The sequence below is a fragment of the Osmerus mordax genome, chromosome 1, assembly GCF_038355195.1.
Source record: "Osmerus mordax isolate fOsmMor3 chromosome 1, fOsmMor3.pri, whole genome shotgun sequence".
In the NCBI taxonomy this organism is placed as follows: Eukaryota; Metazoa; Chordata; class Actinopteri; order Osmeriformes; family Osmeridae; genus Osmerus; species Osmerus mordax.
The window spans coordinates 7,751,905-7,767,517 of NC_090050.1; the positions used below are offsets into that span (position 1 = coordinate 7,751,905).

General features: G+C 40.3%; 1 protein-coding gene across 1 annotated transcript in view; it reads right to left on the bottom strand.

The window, feature by feature from the left end:
• slc2a9l2 (solute carrier family 2 member 9, like 2) overlaps positions 1 to 15,613 on the bottom strand; it is a 116,151-nt gene that overhangs the window by 54,584 nt on the left and 45,954 nt on the right. The window contains exons 9-10 of the mRNA XM_067255760.1: positions 5,951 to 6,052; positions 5,276 to 5,351 (exon numbers count right to left, since the gene is read on the bottom strand). Coding sequence (XP_067111861.1) covers positions 5,276 to 5,351; positions 5,951 to 6,052 — 178 coding nt within the window. The remainder of the gene's footprint in view (positions 1 to 5,275; positions 5,352 to 5,950; positions 6,053 to 15,613) is intronic.

The window sequence follows — 15,613 nt, forward strand, 5'->3', positions numbered from 1 at the left end:
TGACACTATCGTCTGACTTGGAGGAGGGCTCGACACAAGCTTCTTCGAGTCTCCCAACAGTACCAACGACAGGCTAACCGTAGACACAGACCTGCCCCCATCCTGCGTCCCAGACAGAGAGTCTGGCTCTCCACAAAGAACCTTCCCTTACGAGTGGGGTCCCGCAAACTCTCCCAGCGGTTCATTGGGCCTTTCAAGGTGGCAAGGAAAGTCAACCCTGTTGCTTACCGTTTACACCTACCCAGGTCTCTCAAGATTAATCCTACGTTTCATGTCTCCCTTCTAAAACCTGTTTTGTCTTCCCCTTTTGCTCCAGCAGGCAAACCTCCCCGTCCTCCGCGCATCGTGGGCGGCCACCCTGCTTACACGGTCCGCCGCATACTGGATTACCGTCGGGTGCGGGGATCACTTCAGTATCTTGTGGACTGGGAAGGCTATGGCCCGGAGGAGCGCTCCTGGGTTCCTACCAGAGACATCTTCGACCCCAAATTGATTTGGGACTTTCTTGCTAGTACGCCGGGTCGTCCTGGGAGGAACATCAGGAGCCGTTCCTAGAGGGGGGGGTCCTGTCAGTGTATCGCTTGTTTTTTGTGTTTTGGCCACTAGATGTCCTCATGCCCGGCTTGCTCAGCTCTGATTTGTGTTATTAGGTTCACCTGGGCCTCGTTCTGTAGGCGTATTTAGGGGACACTGTCTCATGCCTACCTTGCTCGTTGTTTAGGTTTTTCTGATGCCGGTTGACTATGCAAGTTCTGTTTTGGTTGGAGTGCTACTTTTTGTTATTCTTACTTTTGCTGAGCCAATTAAAACCTTCAGCCTCTCCAGTACCGTGTGCGTCTCACTTTTGGGTTCACCCTCCTCCTGTGGCTCAAGAAATGTGAGTGGAACCCTCACACTGGAAATCCAAGTTCGAGTTCCGGCTCTGACAGTATAGACTGGCGGAGTGTCTGTGTTTTGGGGATTTAACTCATTGCTCCCTGCCTCATGTCATGCATGCTGCAGTGAAGGCAGGGAGCGCTTCCCCATGTACATCCATTCCGCCAATGTTAAACTTATTTTTCATGTATATGAATAAATGGTGAAATTTGACGTGACACGTGATGTATTCTGTTAGTCTGTTTTTCAAAGGACTCAGGTGACAGATAAATTGTAACTCCAAAGTGTGGGCAGATAGTTCCTCCAACCTTGTTAATGTCTTGCCAAATAATCATTGGCTTGAATGATAAGTGCATTGCCAAGAGCAAACGTTAAGGCACAAGCAATGTTGAGATTGGCATAATGTGACAGCAGTTCTGTGAAAATGGAAAGCTAGTGTATTTGTTGACTGGGATTATCCCTCAGGCCCAAACACTCTCAGTTCATTACAGCTCAAAGGGAAGCAATCAATCCATAGAAATCTATTATTCAAATCTTTGACAACAGAATCTAGATTTATTTTGGAGATGGGAATATGAGGAATGTCGATGCATTGATAAGTGTAATGCTCCAAAAATGATTTTATCGACAGTATTGATTTGGATGACTCCAGACCATGTGTGTTTGACCTTTACAGATGCTAGAGGTCACTTTGAAAAAGGCTTATGAGAGTGTAGGGTTAGGGTTACGGCTACTGTACCAGAAGGTGTACTGTACCAGAAGGTGGTAGACCCCGAAGCCGCCGCCAAGCGGCGCCATTTGAGTTTCAGCCAAAGCAAGCTAATAATTTTGTAAGACAAATTGAGCCGCCATCTGATATTTTTTGGCTGAGCCAGCTGAAATTATTTGCATCAAACAATAATTATATCTATCACATAGAGACATACACAGACAAAAAATAAATGATAAACTAAATCAATTTTGTACACCGGATTCGCCACAGTCTCGTGCTCATTGCTATGATACACAGGACTCACAGTGAATTGATGACCAATTAAAATTGCGCGTTTTCCGATAGTGATGATCATAAACATAGACAGTAAAAGAAGCAATGCATTTTTCTCTCACGCTGAGCTGAAATGGCGGAAACAACTAGAAAATGTAATCGTGTTGTTCTCACATACTTTCCTAATTTCTATGTTGGATACTCAGACTTTTGTTAGATCTTCAGTTTTTGGAAGTAAGAATGCCGTTTTGTCAGGACTAGAATGCCGTTTGTCGTTGTGTCAGGACTAGTGTTTTATCGATATTTTTGTACTCTTTTAGAACTTGGAAATATTGAGATCTAGTAAATCAGTATAACATACACATATGTAGACATGAAGTGGCAGCTTCAGCCATTTGTAGCTATTAACATTTTGGCGGCTGCAGCAGCCATTTAGGTTTCGGCTGAGCTGGCTAGCCAACCAATATCTTCATCAGCCAGCCATTATTCTCAAAACAAATGGCTTTGGGGTCTAGAAGGTGGCCTACAGGGTTAGAAAAGCTGTTTCTGTAAAACGACGGAAGGGCACTAGGAAAGGGAGAAACAATAACACCACTCCCCTGTTTGGTATTATGAATGTTTTGTATATAAAAAGGAATGATGGCCTTGACACCTTTGTAGAGCACTATAGGTTGGCTGCAGACAGTCTGCTGTGCACAGTGGTCTGTGGCAGCCCCAGAGCAAATTGGGAGACGGGGGGGGATCAGCACCATGGACAGCGGCGCAGGCGGATGCTTGGGTCATAGGCAGCCAATTTTTCCCTTTTCAGATTACCTATCAGCTGACGGGAGACACAGCTGAGGTGAAATCAGGGCATGGGATTCCCCCCAAAAAAGGTGCTAACGTATGGTTGTCTAATATCAACCCAGAACTTAAACTGATAGTCACACCGTTCCAGTGGAAACGGAAAGAACTTTCCTCCACAACGTACATAGTTTATGTTCTCTTTGTTCTATCTTTGTCTCCTGATCATTAAATATCTACAACTTCCAAAAAAACATTGGCTTCAACACAACGTAACATGGCTCAGAAACCTTCAAAAAGCTTTATTCATCACTTTTCCTTTCATCATTCTTTATTGGCCATCCCATGCTTGACTTTAAGGTTTAGGTGGAAAAGCACATAAAAGATAACCACTTACCCCAGAATAAAACACAAAATATGTAGCTTCACGATTGACAATTATAAGCAAGTAGTGCACAGTGTCCGTGATGCAGTCGGTGATTAAGATGTCAGTGACACACACAAATACAGATTTCTTGAACTATAGATAGTGCATAGTGCCCGTGCATAGTGCCCATGATAAAATTGGTGGCACATAAACACAGATTCTTGGAATTATAGCACTTAGTTTCATTTAATTGCAAATGCCTTTAGTCGCATTAGTCCTACTTCAACACTAGTGAAGTGTATGGTGCGAGCTGAACATGGCTGAAAAAGATCTGTCACAAAACTGTCAGCCTTTTTTTTTTTATGTCGAAATGCTTGTCCAAACATCTCACTTGTGGCACTGCACTCCTTTGGATTATAAAAAGGACACCTACAAAATATGAACTTTGCAGAGTACCCGGTTCTCGAGATAATTGTAGGAAACACGCTGCCCTAAAATCCCATTCAAAATACAGATACAGAGAGATTCCGGGCATTATTAGAGAGATTGTCACAGCATTGGGTTATAGAAAGACAAGCGCCAAGTCAATTTTGAATTTTAAGGTCCTAATGGTCCTTTGGCAGATGCAAACCAAGTTATCCTCACAAGAGCCTCAATAGGATGCAAAATATCGTCTTTGAGTTCTGACATTTCCAAGTTCATTATTATTATTAATATAAATGTAGCATTTTGCTTGGGTTGGTGCATGATTTGGATTATCAAGCAAGCTAAGTTTCTGTATTATTTCTGTTTGTAGAAATTCTTCTCATTAGAAAAAAAAAGTTGAATCCTCAATAACATGAGGGGGTATTGCTGGTGTAAATGATTAAATAAATGTGTTATAACATAATTATCTCATGTACGATATGATACTGTTAAAATCATTCAAATGATCTTATAATACTCTCCTTACATGCTCAATGGATCAACATGTACTGTTACCTTCACAGATCCTCATATACTGTAGTTTACATGAGTGTGGCACGAGTGGTAGCTCAACATGAAAAGCCTCAAAAGGATAATATGACCAAAACACAGCAGGAAAAAAAAACCTACACTGCTTTGAGAACAGCTCATGTGATACAGATATTTTGTTGGTGCAACTTAAAAATATCTGGGCCACCGTTTCCATGGTGAAGGGACGTCACAGTGTCCTCTCCTTTTAACGCACAAGTGCACAAAGCACTTCATGGGTCATCACTCCTGTGTATTCTTTCTCTCTGCCATCGAGGGCTTCGTTTGATTTGGTAAGCCATAAATCATAGAGAGACCCCTTAATGTCCCACAAGCTCTATAGATGGGCATTAGAAGAAGGATTCCCAGTTCCCAGCATTAAATCTCCCAGCAGACTTCAATTAGAATGTAGAATGTAGCTGATTTGCAACAACTTGAAACTTAGCACCAGCCTTCTGCCAGGCCTCCTCATACAGACCTAGCAGACTGTCCCCAACACATGCATTGGTGGCTGATAAAAATAGACTAGTGACAAGCCTTGCCTGCTAATTGGTATGCTAATCTGTACTAGCACCTGCACCTGTGATTCTTTTCACAGGCGCAATGCTGATTGTTTCTATGGTTTAAGTGCAGTGGATCGACTGTCAATACAGTTTTCTGTAACTGTTCAAACAACCAAAATGAACTACAACAAGGCAGGATAAGTGTTGGCGTTTCTGTAGCCAGATTTTTCATTAATGAATTTGACTGTGGTCTGAACTGAAAAAAAGCACCTAATAATAAAAAAGTGGTGAAAGTGGTGTAAAATATGCAAACAAAGGTAAGGTTATACAGAATCATTGGGAGGTCAGATGGCTGAGCGGTTAGGGAATCGGGCTATTAATCAGAAGGTTGCCGGTTCGATTCTTGGACGTGCATAATGACGTTGTGTCCTTGGGCAAGGCACTTAATCCTACTTGCCTCGGGGGGAATGTCCCTGTACTTACTGTAAGTTGCTCTGGATAAGAGCGTCTGAATGACTAAATGTAATCAGAGAAATTATAACCAGTAGGCCGATGCAGCAATTTGAGACTCAACAAATGTTTTGATATTCTTAGTGATACATAATATTGTGTGGTATGAAGGTGGCATAGGTTTTGGTGTAGGCCTATATTTTTAAGCATATCTCCTACACAAATCTTTTTCCCCAACTAACTGTAGCCAATTCACCTAACACTTCTGGTAGTTTTAACACAGAGAGATAAGAGAGGAATCCTAATAGGTAGAATTACCTGGTCCGGAACAGAAGGAGGCAATTACAGCCAATATACAGGTGAAACTGAGATAAGGCATCCACGAAACTCTGTCCTGGGGAACCGGGAGAGAGAGAGAAGGAGTGAATTGATTTTAATGCGTTCTGCGTTGCCAGAACAGAAATTACATTGGTCCAAAATGGTCCCACAGAAGGACTTTCTGCCTGATATCTACTGTTCGTAGATAAACATCACTTCCAAACTTAAATTGGTCAATGAGATAGTGCAATCCATATGTTCTTACCGTCTAAAGATGTAGACGAGTGGAAATACAATACGGAATAAAATATTTAAGATGAAGATATGTTCTGTCAACATATCTTCATTCTCTCTCTCTCTCTACATAAAACTGTATTTGCTCCCATAATAAGAAAACAGTATAATGCTACATTTATAGCGGTACCTGTACTGTTCTGTTAATGTACTGTTTATGTGATAACAGCCAATGACCAATTATGCTATTGTAGTTCACATGATGTTAGATTCCAACATAATTAAAACAGGTAACTAACCTACTTTAGGGTTAATGTATTCGTTGAATACTAGTCCAATAAGAGACTGTGGACTAACACCTGCATATTATCTGTCTGCTCACCGTTTGCATTGTTAATGACTGGATTTAATTAACGATGCAAAAACTGCCTTTGAACTGACCTGGAAGTTGAGGAATACAGTGAGAAGACTGAAGCACACAGCCATGGCAGAGAAACCAAATATGAGCAGAGGTCTTCTTCCAATTCGCTCAATTACAAGACCCTGTATGTAGAAAAAGAGACCAGAATAAGAAAATGTTGTTGGCTGAATATCATGAAGCACAGTTTGCTTGAAGGTATGTATTTTTTTCAACCTGCACATCCTACTGAGATAAAGTGTCCTTTTTCTAAACAAGACCCCACCGTTACATGGTTTGTCAATGTTATTTTGCAGGGGTAATAAATAAAACACACATTATCCTTTTTCAACCCCTTTAGGGGTCATGACCCCTAAAGTTCACAAACTTCTATTGACAGTGTAATGATCCTAACCCTGCAACTCCACCCACAAATAGTTTTTCAGCAAGAGTTATGGCTTTTTTCCCCTCCATAACCACTCCCAAGGATCAAAGCATGTAAGTATTAACAGTGAAAGTCTCCACTCAAACCAAGCTGTGGGATTGAACAGTCTTTCAGAGGTCATTGGTTTAGAGTCACTCTCCAGGGGGTCCCAGAGTAATAAAGATGGAGAGGAGAGATTAATGAGGGTTTTCACACGGTTCTCGCTCCAGCTCCGGAAAAGAACGTTTTCGAATTTGTGCAGACTGGAAAGCAAAAAAAGTTGAATATGTATATGCATTGTGTGTCAGCTTCTGTATATGTGCTTGGCTGTGTTGTTGAGTATTGGTTGGTTACTCCTAATGGCACGGTCTCTTAGCTTTGCATTACAAGACATGTGGTCCTTTGACTAACACTTCCTCAAAGCAAAGAGCTTTGGTCAAGAATGTTTCACGGCAGCACTGGGCAGCAAATGAGTTGAAGAGAGAAAGGATGATAAAGTAGATAAAGTGGGAGCTCATTTATTCATCAGCATTACAATCTTCACCAGGTTTGTTGTCCATAACCATGCTCGACCTGCCATGCTTCCCCACAACTGATAAATTCATAGGATGACTGATATTCACAAAATATTTTTGTCAAAATGTTTGTAATCTGTGTTGTCTTGCGCTGACACAGCAGCTTACATCATAGGCTGACAAAGATATTGTCAGCCTATGATACATGCACGGAGCGTAGGCCTACAGAGTTTCCCAGTGTTTGATACATTTGGCTGCTATTTAAAATATCAGGTCTTTGGGACATGGCTATACAGTATCTGAATGCATTAAGATAAATCAGAGCAAACATGCAGGCGTTGACCTTAGCGATTCTATTGTTTTCTCTCTGGTGTCACCCTACTGTCATAACCTGACAGAATAGTTGCAAAAATAGTCGCTATCCATTCTGCCCTCATGGAAGGTCAGTTATCGTTAACAGATTGCCTGAGTATGGTCTGTCAACATTTGATATAACTTTTTCTGCAACAAAACGCTTGTGGCATGACATTAACCCTAATGTGATGTGTCACAGTCCACTTTGTGACATCATTGGTAAGACACGCTACCCATAGGTGTGTTTCCTCGGCAACAGAGGCAAACTGTAAAAGGGCAATGGCACAGTTGGACAATGGCATGTGTGGGGGATAAATGGCAAATGTGAAAAAGTGCATTATTTAGACATTAGTCAACCATTTAGTTGTAATATTACATTTAGTCATTTTTAGCAGACGCTCTTATCCAGAGTAATATTAGTATGGCAATGACCCCCAAGACAAAACATCTGGGGTAGGGGTGGCTATGTATGAGGCAAGAATAATGCTCATTCATCTTAACTTGAGAACCTGAGATCTTTTCACAACCTTTATTAACCCTTGTGTTATCTTCGGGTCATTCTGACCCATCAGTCATTGTGACCCACCGTCGTATTGCGACAACTTTACCACATACAAAAACAAAGTGAAGCATTTTCTTTTAACCGTTGGGCTGTCTCAGACCCCCCACATTGCAAAGGTTAAAAGAAAATAATTTTTATTTGTTTTTGTATTGGGTAAAATTGGGTAAACACAACGATGGTTTGTTATGAACCTTTGGGTCATGTGACCCGAAGGCAGCACGAGGGTTAAGATAGCTAATACCGGTATGTTATTTACACAATACATGATGACTCATTACTGTGGCATTCTGGACTGTGTGTATTTTTTAAACTCTGGTAAGGACAACCACATCAGGATATAAACCTTTAGACAAGACAAACCCCCTCCCCTGAAAGGCCAATTAAAAGCTAAATAAGTCAGTGGGGGCTTTCTCTAGCCGTACATCAAAGCACTGATGTGAAAAAGGAGTGTGGAATCATCACATCAATGGCTAGTCCAGCCCAAGTATAAGTAAATAATTGCTCCATATTTCTCATCTTACACAAGCTTAACCCTTGCTACTGTACAGACTTACAGAGGAATTTACTGAAAAGGGCCAATTTTATTGTAATTGATGATTCATTAGTGGAATGCAGAATAATAATTTAAAAGAATAGTCAACAAGCTTGCATGAAAAACAATCAAAAACATTGCTTTGATGTATAATTAAAGTGAAGAGTTTCTGAGGCCTTTCAACGCAGTTGAAGTTGACTGACAAGTCAATATGAATGTTTAACAAGCGGTTTTTGAATGAGCAAAATGAATTCAACTGTCAATCATCTTTTCTTCCTTAAAGCCATCTCACTATGGACCTCTCACGCAAGCTTCATTAAACGTAATTAGTATGCCTTCAGAACTGTTGATTGCTGATGTACAGTCCAGTAAGGGATCTAGTTTCAGAGAGTGAACTAGTGTTGACAAAATGTATTACAGCAAATTACATTTGAATCTGCCAAAAGCGTTTCAATGTGTCAGAAAACATTTTCAGGCAAGGCAAAAAAAATTACATATTGAATTTAATTTTCTCTCTTTTTGAGTGAAAGAGAGTGAGTAGTGTGTCATCCTATTAAACATTTAGAGAAAGAGAATAGGAGACCAACAAGCAGAGATCAGAAAGTAAAATCTGGGGATGGAATGGATATTATGCAATAAAGATACACTAGGTAGAGGAGAATGTCATCACCACTCAATTTCTCCTACACATTTATTTTTTATTATTTATCCTCTTTACTACAGCACTTCCATCTGGCTTTACTCTTGAAATTCCTTCCCACGTGAAAAACTATTAACTATAAACTATTCAAATTGAAATGACTGCTGCTAGTACTCGACACTGTACTCAATTTAAGCATTTATCTCCAATTCCACAGTGTGATATTTTAATTATATAGTATCTCTACTATTATTCCTATTTAAAACTCTGGAATGTTGTGTTCTCAGGAACAACCTGCTGGATCCCCACCAATCAGGAATCAAAGACCGTCACTTAAATGCTTTCCTAGTGGTGATGGATACCCTAAACACAGTTAGAGCCTCCAACCTCTCATCTGACTTGATCCTACTTCACCTGCTCGCAGCCTTCGACACTCTCAACCACCTGACCACACTGCTGTCTTGTCTTGACTACTGCAACCCCCTTTTAGCAGGCCTACCAGCCTGTGCCACACACCCTCTGCAGCTCATCCTTAATGCAGCTGGACAGCTGGTCTTCAAACCTGACCCTTACCCCTAGGACATAATCCAACCTTATTGGTTGACCAGAAAGAGGGGTTCATGCTCACCCACTCTGCCGTGCTTCTCCGTCCTTCTCCCCAGCAGTGGAACGATATCCTGGTTCAACTACGCACCACTCACTCCCTGCCATCTTTTTGATGATCACCACTTCAAACGTCACAGACTAATCAACTGACTTCAGGGCACGTCACACAGTAATCATATGTACATTATTTGTCATGGTATCTGCTAAATTGACTTTTTTGTGCATGTTGTATTTGAGATCTTGTTTGTATAACTGTCTTGTTACAGAAAAATACGATACACTTTCAAAAGTGACAAGCTTTCAAAACATAACATGTTTTTCAGACCACCTGCTCAACAGAGCTTGAATGCTCTCTGTCCTGGACAGACACCAGTCGGCAGTTTTGCTACCACTCTTCTCTGAATAACATCTTTTCTCTTTTGCTTTCTTACATGATAGGCTGCAGTGAAGTGGCTGAAGAACCCCCAGATTCATCTCTGAACCTGTTTTATTTTCTCTGTACACTGCTAAGGCCCCTTTGTGACTGCTTTACTCTCCCCCAGGCGGCAATTCTAGGTCTGCTTACCTTTTTAACCCTTGTGCTGCATTCGGGTCACATGACCCAAAGGTTCATAACGAACCATCGTGTTTACCCAATACAAAAACAAATAATTTTCTTTTAACCTTCGCAATGTGGGGGTCTGAGACAGCCCAACAGTTAAAAGAAAATGCTTCACTTTGTTTTTGTATGTGGTAAAGTTGTCGCAATACGATGGTGGGTCACAATGACTGATGGGTCAGAATGACCTGAAGATAACACAAGGGTTAAGCTGAATCCTCACAAGATGGTTCTCCATCCATTAGGCCTGTGTGCTCTATCCCTATTGACTACTCTCAGTGTTTCCCTACCATTATATTAGGGGGGCGCCCCGACCCACCCCCCGCCCCCCCTGGAGGGTCAAGTAAAAAAAATATTTAAAAAAATCAGTCATTTAAGGTTACCTTTCCTATAAAACAGGTCTATAGCTTGCTCTTTTATTAAACAAACTAAATGGCCTTATGTTATTTATCTTATTTACACGACGGCATGTCATTTCCCCGCCGCCACGCGACCACCCCCAACCCCCCCCAAAGCTGTAAACCTAGGGGAAACACTGACTTTTCAAAATTGTACCTTAAATCTGCCAAAAACAGAGTGAATAACAATATAACATATATTGAGATTTAAGAAGTAAGGCTCAATACACCTTGCAGAGTATTTTGTGATATAAATTACATTTAAGAATATCTTGACGTTTAGATAACAGTGTGTATTCTGCACTCATCAGTTTCTAAGAACCAAATAGAATGAATACATTTTTGAGGATTGCTTATGGAGTTAAGGGAAACTGCAGCTGTGTCACGCCCACTGTTTTGTTTACTTGGTCAAACAGAAAGAGTCAGTAGTAGTTAAATCATGTTTATTAAGAATACACATATTTTTCTTGGCAATATGGTTCTGCTCGCACTGACTCTCCGCCGGTAATCCAACGAGACACCATCTCGACATTGTGGCAGAGAGCTCGATACACATTCCCCAAACAAGACCAGACGAGTGTCACTAGTGTACGTGAACCCGGCTCACTGATGTCGTAATGTATTGACAGGGCCGTTGCTAGGAATTCTGGGCCCCCTGAAAGAATATTGGTGTGGGCCCCCGCCCCCGACTTTTGATCACTTTTGTCTTAGACTATAGGCCTACTTATTATAATTTTTCTTTCTTTTCTTTCTTTTTCTGTTTTTGACAGTGCCTGATGCAATGCACCCAATTTGTTTATTTATTTCAATTAACCACTCAACAAAGAGTCACTGGGTATTATGTAAAAATCAAGCACCTGGTGCAACACACCCAAACTCACATTATCAATGCCATAGCTCTAGAGAAACAGCTTCACTTTATTATTGTATGAGGACGGCAAGCTGTAAGATTAGCCCCTGCTTAACATTAACAAGACTCATGTCAACAGGCTACCATAGCAGTTTAGTTTTAGTAAACACTCATGTAAGAATGGAAAATTGTGTCTTACTGCTAATTTAAATAAAAATAATTTTCTTTTAACCATTCCAATGTGGGGGGTCTGAGACAGCCCGACAGTTAAAAGAAAATGCTTCACTTTGTTTTTGTATGAGGTAAATTTGTCGCAATACGACGGTGGGTCACAATGACTGATGGGTCAGAATGACCCGAAGATAACACAAGGGTTAAGTAAAGTCCTGGTTCTTGTTATCCAGCCATTGTCTACTTGCTTTTGGGTCCACCTCCTACACACTCACCTTGTGACAAACTGAGAATTTGAGTTCTGGTTACTTTGACACAAAAGTACTTTCCCTAATGGTTCTGGAGAAAATGTCAGTTTATTTCATTTGTCAAAAACAACTACAGTATTTGTAAAATAAGCCAGTAAAGCTCCAAGGGGAGCATGGACAAGGTTTGAAGATTACTGGAGATTCTCCTGTTACAAAAGTTTGTGTACAGTTTGTCTCAAAATGTAAGTAGGCAAACAAACACCCTCTACTTTTCAAATGTCATTTACAGTCTATACAGTCCTTATTTGTAACTGCAGTTGCACAACTACCTTACATCATCTGGCACATAAAAAACAATGCTAAGGCAATACTAATGCTACAATAATGAACACTGATTTTCCAAGGGCAGTTTGGCCTGCAGTAGTGTTGTGCTTGGTGTGGGCTATGACTGACAGATGCTGGTGGGTTAGAAGCTCCCAGACAAGAGGCCTCTCTCTGTGGACCAAATGTTCCCCCAGGACAGAGTACTGTCTATGTACTAAGTGTTGTTGTGCATGAACGAGTTCAAAAGAACGCGTTCATTGAACACGTTCATTTTTATGAGAACGATGAACTGAACGCAACTTAATGACAAATAATGAATTTGAACGGTGAACATGTTCATATTATTTGAGGTCTAGCTAAAACGTTACGGAATGTTTTCCTTCTCCTGAGGAGAGACGCTGTCTAAATCGAATGCTTGCACCATGTTGCTCAGTGCCCGTAAAATTGTAGCCTAGCCTAAACCAACTAACTCGACTTCGCACTACATTACCCATGATTCATCGCACACACGTGGACCAAATAAGCAACGTATTTCAAGACAACAGTCTCATAAAAATGGCAAGTGAAAGCAGAGACGCAGACTCAGTGACTACATCTTATCTGATGCACCTTATTATTTTTTGTGGGATTTTTACACACAGTAAACACACACCTTAAAACTATGAAATGAACAGAATGAACTGTTCAGAATTTAAATGGTGAACTATGAACGTGAACGATTCATTTTTACTTGTATGAACTGAACTTTGAACGAGTTCATGAGAGGTATGAACGTGCACAACACTGGTGGCAGCTTGCTCTCAGTTCTCAATATTTAGGAGCAGATCAAATATTATCTGAAAACACAGGCTTGCAAAGGTGTATTACTCAAACTAAGGGCAAACCTAAATAAACTACTGTGACCTACTGGTTGTCCAAAATTGGTGAGAGGAGAGATTTGAGGTTAATACATATTGAACAATATGTATCAAAATAAAAAGAATGGTTGTCATGTGTCAAACGTCACATGTCTTCTGTAGAGTGGACACAATGTAACATTTTAACTGAAGACCCGCCTTGATGAGAGGTCTGACGGATTTATTTTTCATGATTTAATTTTGTCCCTAAATGAGCGTGGTGACTTGAAAATAGAAATGCAATTCGCAGGGGGCGTTGTTTAGCATATGGCATTTGAATTTTGTACGCCTCACAGCATATTCGAGTCTTTGAAAATGAGATGTCAAATGCCGTTTTCATTTTCAAATAGTAAAAAGTGCATTAAAATGTTCAAACAACTCAAATAATGCTTGCACAAATGTAAAATTAAGCTGCATTGTTTATATTTTCACATTTGCATTAACATTTGAATATAGTTCACTGTAAAGAGGGATACGTCTTTGCAAATGAAATGTCAAACCGTTATTCCATTATAATTTTAATGTTGTCATAGAATGCCCATATGACATGTGACAATGCAAATTCAATTTGGATTATTGCATTTTCATTTGAATACTGTCTCAAATAACACCTATATATATTGAAAATGATAAAGAATTTCTGAAATTGTATTGTCATTTGAAAATAGTCCCCTATGGGCTTTCATATATTAACGTTTTGAGGGGCTTATTTTCAGTTTGCAGATGGTACTGTTTGAATTGCGATTTCCAGCTGAGATACTGCCAGTGACAACGTTGTTAGTATCCGCTTGTTTCAATAGGGGTTATTTATTAATGAATGCAATCATGAGTACGCTTAAAAATATCACTAGCAGGAATTCACAGGATTTCCCAATTTCTTCGTTTTCTAAGCTAAATACTTTTGCCAGACACAGGGATCGAACTGGTGATTCTTGTGATGTACAGAGGGATTCATCAGATGATAACACAATTTGATTAATGTTGAACTAGTGTTACTATACTTCAAAGCTAAAACTATCACGTGGAAAAAGCTTGTTTGAAAGGGGGTTCTTTATTAATGAATGAATGCAATATGAGTAATTGCTTAAAAATATCACACCTCACAATTTCCCCAGAAATGGTACCCTCTCTAGTTCCTTTTATTCCTGAATGACAATAGTGTAAACTACAACCACCACAGGAAATACATGATTGTAAATAAATTTGGACATTTAATTGTTGAATTGTTTCTCTTTGATGTCAGTAACAAGTTAACCAGCTGCTCACCAGGTAGAGCGAGAAGCAGAAAGGCTGGGGCCTACATTTACATTACATTTAGTCATTTAGCAGATGCTCTTATCCAGAGCGACTTACAGTAAGTACAGGGACATTCCCCCCGAAGCAAGTAGGGTGAAGTGCCTTGCCCAAGGACACAACGTCATTTTGCACGGCTGGGAATCGAACTGGCAACCTTCAGATTACTAGCCCGACTCCCTCACCGCTCACCCACCGCCTAACTGCAAGGGCCCTGGTACGATACTAGACTGGGCCATTTCCTACCAGATTAACCTCCCACTCTCTTTCCCTGCTTTCATATCTTTCTCTGATCTGATCTGTATAAAAAATATATACACTACCAGTCAAATGTTTTAGAACACCTACATTTTTTCAGTTTTTATTTAAATGTAAGCAGTTTAATGTCTCAATCAGGGTTCTAAATTAACACCCGCCAACCCGCCAAATGCGGGTTAAAATTCATTTTGGCGGGTGTTAATAAAAACTCACTAGCCAGTTTGGCCGGTGATACATGAGGCATTAGATGAATGATACATAAGGCTCTGTTCTCGGCATGGTTCTTGGTCATTTATCCCCCTGGCAGTACTTCCTAAGTTTCCCATGAACACTGTGGCGTAATGCTACGTGATTACGTTTTATACGCCCATTGGCTGCGCGCAGTTGAAGTGAAACCGGCGCGAGAAACTGTGGAAATGAACGGAGCGTCCACCAGAAAACACAAGGAAGAAGTAAAACGAACCATAGAGGATCATTGGAGGTAATAAGAGCTAGCTAGAGTAGTAAAGTAAAGTAAAAAGTTAACTTAATGCGGCGGTGGTTAGGACAAACTTCTGGGGGCGAGAAAAGGAACGAGGCAGGGGATGAGGATATTGATAGCACTAGAGAAACGAAGAAAAGACAATGTAATGCCAAATGGCTGACGGGTTGGGAATGGCTTGTGTTTGACAATGAAAATGTTGTCATGTTTTGTAAGGATTGCCGCATGTAGTCTACGCATAAGAAAAATTATGTTGCTTACTGACACAGTCTAGTGTAATGTAAATACACTGTTCTTAATAAAGAGTATATTAGGTCAGTTTAATTAATGCCTGCTTAGAAAAACGTTACTGTAAATGCATGGGCAGGAGTCAATCTCATCATGATGCGAATGGACATTTTAGCCATTTACAATAAATCGTGTCCTTACTTAGTCACGTGTTGGTGATTTCACATACCCTTGCATCATACTTCTGTGCTTCATTTTACTTAATTTTCTGTGTTTTTCATGCCAACAATGTTAATAAAATGATCAAATGCATTCAGTGAAACTCATAA